This window comes from Poromitra crassiceps (assembly GCF_964638095.1).
Source record: "Poromitra crassiceps genome assembly, contig: HAP1_SCAFFOLD_798, whole genome shotgun sequence".
Classification (NCBI taxonomy): domain Eukaryota; kingdom Metazoa; phylum Chordata; class Actinopteri; order Beryciformes; family Melamphaidae; genus Poromitra; species Poromitra crassiceps.
The window spans coordinates 17,501-26,407 of record NW_028151610.1 but is presented as its reverse complement, the minus strand read 5'-3'; the positions used below and the strand labels follow the sequence as shown (position 1 = coordinate 26,407).

Genomic DNA, 8,907 nt, shown 5'->3' with positions numbered 1-8,907 from the left:
AGAATAAACGCACAATGTTGAGCATTTAACATTACATGTTATTCACAGGTATATGCCACACTATATATTATCTCAGACACTAGCGTAATTGTGTTTGGTAAGATAAAGACATTTGATAAATTAATTAATTTTCCTTGTAGGCTGTAGCTAGAACAGTATGTTGCTATAGCTAGCGAGGTGGAGGTAACGTTAACGTTAGCTAGATTAGGCTACGGTAGCATTATCGATCTAATGAATTCTAGCCGTAAACATTTCAGAAGCTAGGTTAGCAACGTTGGCCACACATGTAACATACAGTAACTACTACGTTTTCTATTATTAGAGATTCCAAGAAGAGAGAACATTGCCTCTGGCAATGATTAACTGTGACGGTGGGATGGGGAACAGGACAACTGCTAGCTGTGTCTATCACGGACCCAAACCTGCAGACTGCAGCAGATACCCGCAGATTTGGAGAGATGTGCTGCAACAACTCTACTCTTGTGTCTCATGCTACTTTCAGGCTACTACACATCATTTTGCTCCTTGTATGGGATGAAGACCCGTCGTTGACGTTGGGGAAGACAACAATTTCGATATGCAGCCTGTAGTGACAATTTGTTGTGGCAGGCAGGGTTTCTATGCAGGTCTGGAAAAGTATTTAACATTTATTTGATCATTTCCAGGCCTTTGGGTCCAATACACACATAATTCTAGCTTTTATGTTGTAGCCACTTTGAGTCCAGTTTTTGTTGATGTGAGTAATGTTCAGATAGAGGGATGCTATTTACTATCTAGCTGCTGTCACTGTCAGTATGCATTATCAAATACCTACATTAATCAAATCCAGTCAAGAACATAGGGTCTGCCTGGGAAAATATGTAATTTAAAAATGGAAAGCATGTAGGAACCCTGCCAATCATCTCGCATATTGATAGTTGTGGCTGTGAAGAACAGTCTTAATCTATACAGTGATATGCAGGCTATCATTACATTTTATAAAACAAACTGCAATTGTGCAACAATTACATTTTATGTACAGTACTTGTTAGTATAGTTTCATGTTTGGTTTTACCTGTAATAAATGGGGATTTATATCTGTGCCTTTTATTTACCATCACAGCATAAATGACAATGCATAACCCCTCCTAATGTGATGTCAGAAAATCTAAGTAATTATGCATGACATATTACATTTCAGGACATGTGGCATAGAATATTTTTTTATTCCAAAATAACAACAGATGTGGGACACTCTTAAAGAACAATCAATTAACTATTCATACTATTTGCAACAGTAACATTTACAGTGCTGAATAATGGAGTTGCATGAATATGAGTGTGCACTGATGATGTGGCCTACAAAGATGGGTTAGTGTAGTGACCGGCAGCATTTAATTGAGAAATGTTATAGTGTAACCTACATAGAAAAAAGTTTTACCTGGGCACTTCACAGACTGCCTGGAGTAAAGACACATGTGTAAAGACACAACGTGTCTGCACGTTTATTAATAGGGGCTGAGTGACATTTCGACAGATAATCTTCTTCTAGTCTTCTTCAGAGTCAAAAAGACTTCAATGTTAGACTTTTTTAAATGTTAGTTGTACAAAATCCCCCCACCAGTTCAGCCTCACCTAACCAGCCACACCTGGGGCCCTGATTGAGCTGCACCTGGGCTCAATAAAGGGTGGTTGATTGGGTGAAGCTCAGTAGGCCAGGCTCAGTTTGCCATGTATGCTGTTGAGAGGAGGCTGCTCTGTTCTGTTCTTCCCAATTCATTGTCCATGTGCAGATGCATCGTTTGAAGTGTTAGTTTATTATAGTTAGTTCCTTTGAATATTGATTGAGTATTTGATTTGAATTAGATTTATTATATTACTTTACAGTTGAATTTGTTTTCCCTTGTTTGATCAAATCCTTTGTTAATACCTTGTTTGTCTTTTAGGCCAAATCATCTGTCCACATGATTTTCCATCATTAATCAGTGGATTTGGTTTGTAAATAAAAACCCTTGGCATTAGTTCCTCTGAATCCTCCTCATTCCACCTGGATCTCTCACTTGCTGAGGCTACACCTGTAACCTCCACTTTTACAGTTTAACACAGTGTTAGTGTCAGAGGTATGCACCTTGCTGCTACAAACTGAACATTTTCTAGTTGGAAAAAATAAGATTATTAAATACTATAATTAATTGGGCTATATTTCATATGCTACATTTCAAGAGACAATCTGTGATGACATGTTTCCTGTCACACCTAGCCCTCATTCGCAGCTTGACAGAAAACGTTCAGGCTCGGGATGTACTGGTAGTCCTTATCAATGCTCTCCAAAACACATCCTACAGGAGAACATAAAACTGTTATTCTTTAACGTTTCCCTGATCTAATAAGTTACTTTTCATTAAACTGCGTTCGATTTGAGGCTGCCAACAAACGGAATCGTGTTCAGAAGAAATGTATTTAGTTCATATGAAAAAATAACCTAAACTCAAGATGGGGATCGATCATCTTAAAAACTAAAGCAGATAGCAGCCTTCGGCCCGCCACCTATTATATTAAAAACATTATTAAAGGCATCATGTGTGCTTTTTTTTGTCCACTAGATGTCGCCATTTTGAACCAAAACAAAGGGGTGTTACCCAAACCATCTTGATTCCCAACCACCAGATCGGAGCACTCCAAGCTCTCCCGCCTCCCTCTCATCACATCCCCTCCCCCGCCCATTTTGTTTTACAGTGGACCTGAACGCAACATGCAAGATACCTGCTGGAATAGCTTTCAATACTCTTTATGACTAAAAGGCTAGAAGTAATCTCATGTGTAAGATAATACTGTTCTACATTAAAGTAAACATTTAAATAATTAAATTGGATTTATTTAGCTTCAAGAGTGCATTTTTGTTCTTGTGTGACCCTCAACAGGCTTTGAGAATCCCTGGTCATGCACTTACTGATACTTATGCTTAAATTAACCCACTCATATTCTCGTTTATTTCAAGAAAAACATTTTGGCTAGTGGAAATTCTAATTGGCTGGTAACTTTGAAATCTAGCAGCCATATTGTCAGATGGTCAAAAAAGTTAATTTCAAGCCCTGCAGGGAGAGCAGGTGGTGACATAGGAGTGAGTGAGAAAAGGATCAAATATTGGTGGTTAAGAAGACTGAATAATGACATCACAACTGTTAATTTAAAATGAATTCCTCTAAACCTGGCTTCAAATGCAGCAAACTTTGACCCCAGCCCTCAGCAAAATCTGGACCTCTGGTAGCGAGGCCACTTTTTTTTGTGGCCCTCTCTATCATCAAAGTTGCCCATCCCTGATCTAGTGAAAGCCAGACCGGCAACGTTGACTCTGGTCTGAGATCTTTCTTTTCGGCTGTGATTTGGCTAAAGTATGCGGTTTCTTAGGTGGATGAGGATTGCTGGAAGCTCCTGCATCGGCGTCCGCCATCTTGCTCATCAAAATTCTCTTTTTGGCTGTGGGCTGGGCGGGGCTCACTAGGTCTGCCGCTCCAGAGGGAGGGACTTCAATGTACACACATCAGATTCGGGCAACAGGCAGAAACAGAAGCTTGGTAAGCACAAAACAGGGCTTAGTTGTAAACACTGAAATGCCACACTGTCATGCCTCTCCACATACCAGGTAATGGTTTGGTGATATTTAATAGTGCTGAATCCTACACATAGTGCCTTTAATACTAGTTCAACGTGAAAACTAGTTAAACATGGAAAAAAAATTAAAATAACTTTTTTCTGAAAATAAACATTGTTGAAATACTGAATAACTTTATTTGATTTAACAGTCAGTTGTTGACTACATGCAGACGTTGATAGAACTATTAGGCTACTTCAATATATATGGCACTGAATCGTCACAAAAGTTAGATGTTGTGATGTTCCGGACCTTTGCTCGAGCTAATTTTCTCCAACTGGACCTCTTAGAATTTGACTAGCATTTACCATCTCACTGGAAATTGGGACGATGGAGAAAAACAATAGTACAATAATATGCATTCCCCTAAAAACCTATTGAGGTCTTATAAATATTGTCTACAGCTGTGTGTTATCATTCAAGCAGCGAGTCATACTTTGAGTGAAAAAGAGCTGGGAGTCAGTGAGAAACAAGCAAAATATTGTTCTCGTCTTTATTACTACTTAATGAAATATGCTTCTGAAAAATATGTCATACAAGTCACTGTATGTGATCTTAACTATATACATAAACAAACTATGCACAGTGAAGTTTTAATTACAATCTGGCTTTAAATCATTGGAGAATTTGAGTCCTTTGCTGATGTTGTTAAATTGGAAACGTACATGCTTTATAGACGGTTTTACCTTGACAAATTTACCACAATTAAATACATAAAACAGTTGAATAATAAACCTAAATGAATAAAGAATGAATACAAGGTAATACAGGGGTAGATGGATAGAACTAGAAAATGAACAGGCATGCAACTAAACACAGATGTAAACAGATAAAAGTGAATGTGAAGAAGAAACACAATTACAAAATAAATGATAAAAAAGGAGATACACTGCCATTCAAAAGTTCAAAAGCTTAAAAGTGTAAAAGTTTGGAGCCGAAAAAACTCCATTCCCCCGAAAGCAACCAATGACTCCACCCAAGGCAGCGCCAACCAATCAAATAAGGCACAGCCAAGAGACTGACACTGCCCCAAACCACTGCCCCAAACCCCCGCCCATCAAGAACACCCCACGCACAGCGATGACACGTGGAGCACGTGACAGTCATGTGACCCACTAGTCACGTGATGCCTCGCCTGCACCGTTGATTTCTGAAGAGAAAGGCTGCCTTTCCCGTAGGCAAGAACTACAAGAGTCTGGCTGCAGAGTAGAATATGTTTGGTTCTGATCCATGGTGGCTGGACTGAGGCTCTGGTAGGTGGAGTCTGGCTGCAGAGTAGAGGATGTTTGGTTTTGATCCATGGTGGCTGGACTGAGGCTCTGGTAGGTGGAGTCTGGCTGCAGAGTAGAGGATGTTTGGTTCTGATCCATGGTGGCTGGACTGAGGCTCTGGTAGGTGGAGTCTGGCTGGGAGCTGGAGGCTGGAACAGAAAGAGGAATCTGCAACAAACAATATTAAGTTTAGCAAGGTCACAAGACATGACAGCACACCTGACATACAATGGTAATAGGGATGTCAACAATTAATCATATTGATGAATTCCCATAAGTATGGGGGTGGGGTGGACATGGTACCGGGTCCATCGGGCTTAGTTAAAATGTGAACATAGAGAAAACAAACCTAAAAAAAGCTTAATAAAGCAGTGGGACCTTGAGTGCATGGTTGGCAAATATGAACGATAGAGTATGCATGTTGTCCATTAGAAAACTTTATGAACAAAAAGAAAACCATGGCATTTCAATCTGCTCCCTTATACCTACTTACATCTTCAAACCAATAGCAGATGGTGCTAAGAAAGAGTAGGCTTTGACCAATATTCAACAATATAAATATAGTAACTTGTGCTCCCCCCATTTCTTCTTATTTATAAAACTATAATCTACTAGGTATGGCAGTAGCAAAAAAAAAACGATAACCACAGTGTAATGAAACATTTGTCTTTTCATTTCAAGTGGGTTATCTTTTCTACAATCAGACCGTTTTCCTGGTAGGAATTAGGAAATTATTAATCTTGAATAATAAGATCAGATTTCTAGGCTAAATTCGAATAAATAGCACAGAAATGTGATGTTATTTAAGAAAGAGTAATCTGCGGCCTGGGAAGAAATAGAGGTCCATAAGTTGCCCCATTAAGGCCTTTTTGTTCAAAACAGTAACATTTGTGGATTGAATTTTGTTCTGTTGAATTTGAGTGGTGAACCTCACCCCCACTGCAGACATACTGTAGTGTACAGTATTATTATTTTTTAGACATTTAGCTGAATCATATTCAGACCAATGTGAATGAATGCAAAAGTATAACACACTTTTTAAATTAATCAACATGACAAGCAACCGGGATTGAAAGGGTCAAAGATACATCACCCACAGTGATGAAGAAACAAAGATTTCTGTCTCAATAATTTACTAATTTATGACAGAAGAGGTCGGTAAAGGAACACAAGGCAGGAAGAAAAGGTAAAGAAGTTTGTAATAAACAAGAGAGGAAGTTGATTGAGTGCAAGAGGAGGAAGATGAGGAGAGGAGGATTTATTTGGGTGAAGAAGAGGAAAGAGAGATGAAGTGAAACTCAGTCAGATGAGCTGTCAAGTTGTAGCCTGCTGGAAGACACAGAGTGACTCTGCAGTCTGAACTGAGGAGCCAGACTGCAGGAGGAAAGTACTTTTCTTTTTGGACTTGTTTAGTTCCTCTTCCTCACCTGCTGCTGCCTGTTGTCTGGTCTTCCTCCAGGTCCAGATGGTTGTTGGGAGGCCCTCTTCCTTCTGGTTAGGAGAATGAATGAACAACTGAATTCCTGAACACAGTGGATTTTAAATGCCCAAGTGAACATAAGCACAGTGAAACAGAATTGCTCACCTAATCCATAGGAAGACAAATAGACCTATGAGGAGGAGGATGACCAGGAGAAGAGTCGTAGTTACAGCAGCTGTTAATTTCCATGGGGCTGGAAGAGATCAGATGAAAATAGGAACAGGATTGAGGATGTTGATGTACACTGAGTTGACTTGTGTTGACCCTCCACTGCGCCCCTGGTTGTACTGGACAGTGCCCAGTTGTGAAAGTGAAGCAGGGCACAGCTGATCAAATATAAATGATCAGCAAAACCTTTCCCTGGTTCATAAAGAAGACAAGAGTTGACAGATCAAAAGTGTTTAGTTGTTTTTTACATTAGTTGTATTTCACTCACATGTCACATTGACAGAGACAGAGGCAGACCTATTTGTCCCCAGCTCATTCTCAGCTTCACAGTGATACTCTCCAGAGTCAGAGGACTGGATGGAAACCAAGTCAAGCTGTGCTCCTGCTTTCAAAGCTTTCTCCTCTGGATCTCCATTCTTCTTGTACCAGGTGTAAGTAGCTGCTGGGTTGGCATCACTGCTGCAGGTCAGAGTCACTGAACTGCCCTCCACTGTCTCACCAGAGGGACTCACCAACACTGAGATGTGTCTGGGACCATCTGGAGGACATGGATTAACATGGATTAACATGATTAATGAAATAAGGATGTGTTGTAACAATGACACATAAACAATTAGTAGTAATATGTGGGAGGAAACATCTGTAAATTTGGAAGTAATCTTGTGACTGGATGTCTGATGGTTTGAATTAGAGCCCGACCGATATATCGGTCCACCGATATTATCGGCCGATATTGGCCGATTAACCGATATATCGGTATCGAGTTATAGACAGCATGTTGTGTATATTTTATCTTTTTTCTTCACTCAAGTTATATTTTATATTTGTTCTATTTGTGTTTTTGTATTTCTAGTTATTTATAATTATTAAATTCCCAGTGAAGTTTACCGTTTCATTGCATTGATGTCATTTTGGACAATAAAGTGTATTGATAAACTCTAAAATATCCTCCCTACATTACATATCTCAAGTCATGTCAAATCATATCTTTTTCAAGTGTTTGATATTTGAGGGATCATTGCAAAACAATTTTTTTAATATAATGTGTATAATATAATAATATCGGACGATATATCGATATTGGATTTCTCTTTTTACTCCCTAATATCGGCATCGGCTTAAAAAAATACGGTATCGGTCGGTCTCTACTTTGAATCCCCAGAACAATTACCGTAAATTCCGGACTATAAGGCGCACCGGTGTATAAGCCGCACCTTCAAAGTTGACTATTTTTTTCTTATATAAGCCGCACCGGACTATAAGCCGCGGGTGTTTTAATGGTATTTTTTGTTTTTTTTTACAGTGCACACAGTGTCCGCGGTGTGGTGAAAAGAGGGCAAGAGAGGAAATTAAAACGTGGATTTATAGTTAGAAAGAGTGCTAAAGAAGAGAGAATTCCGTTTTTTATTTTTTTATTTTAGTTACTCACAGTACTATTGACCAGTCCAACTCAAAAGATATTCGGCAGTTTCACTTTGAGCTCTTGTTCCGCCGCTGTCCATCAATGGTTATGACGAGTCTCGCTGGGTACAGTATGCCAAAGCGATATCCATTGACTTTAACCTTTTCGATGATGCTGTTGTATGTTGCGCGTTTCTGTTGCACCAACGCGGAGAGGTCCTGCCGGACGAAAAAGCGCGTACCCTCCCAGGTGAGGGGCTTCTTCCCCGCAGCCTGGAGGATGAGTTGACGGTCGGGCCAGCGGAGTAGGCAGATGAAGATGGCCCTCGGTGGCAGGCCGGGGTCTGGACGTGGCCGAGGCGCCCGGTGTGCCCTGTCCACCTCTGGTGGTTTCTCGCCTTCCTTCAGGTCCAGGATGTAACACAGGATTTTGCCACGAAAGCGTCCATGTCACCAATCTCAGCTCCCTCTTTTACATTGATCAGGCGAATGTTATTTCTTTTACTCCTGCTGATTAAGTCATCAACCTGCGTGTGCAGGGTTTCAAGTTTCAAGCTTGTTTTCAAGCTGCTCAAACCTCTGAGCGATGTCGGACTTAATCGATAGTGTTTCACGGAGTAAAAGTTTAGCCCAAGCCGTGTATCTCCAGCCTCCAGCAGGTGAGTCATTTCCTCATTCATGGCGGTGATTGCTTCGTCTTTTTCTTTCTGCTTACCTGTGTTGTGTTATGTTATGTTATGTTATGTTGTTAAAAGAGGGCAAGAGAGGAAATTAAAACAGAAGTGGATTTATAGTTAGAAAGAGTGCTAAAAAAGAGAGATTTTTTTTTTTTTTTCTGAAAAAATCCATAGATAAGCCGCACCGTTATATAAGCCGCAGGGGCCAAAAAAGGCCAAAAAACATGAAAAAAGCCGCGGCTTATAGTCCGGAATTTACGGTAGTAGTAATATGTGGGA

The 8,907-nt window shown here is 40.1% G+C and overlaps 1 protein-coding gene across 1 annotated transcript in view; it reads right to left on the bottom strand.

Moving 5' to 3' along the window:
• Window positions 1-4,746: 4,746 nt before the first annotated feature.
• Window positions 4,747-8,907, bottom strand: part of LOC310771554 (uncharacterized protein) — a gene marked incomplete at both ends in the record, with an annotated part of 4,169 nt that continues 8 nt past the window's right edge. Inside the window, 5 exons of the mRNA XM_083664142.1 lie at window positions 4,747-5,070; window positions 6,330-6,393; window positions 6,488-6,575; window positions 6,819-7,040; window positions 8,888-8,907. The exon at window positions 8,888-8,907 is cut by the window's right edge and continues 8 nt beyond it. Of these exons, the coding sequence (XP_083520268.1) occupies window positions 4,747-5,070; window positions 6,330-6,393; window positions 6,488-6,575; window positions 6,819-7,040; window positions 8,888-8,907 (718 nt within the window). The remainder of the gene's footprint in view (window positions 5,071-6,329; window positions 6,394-6,487; window positions 6,576-6,818; window positions 7,041-8,887) is intronic.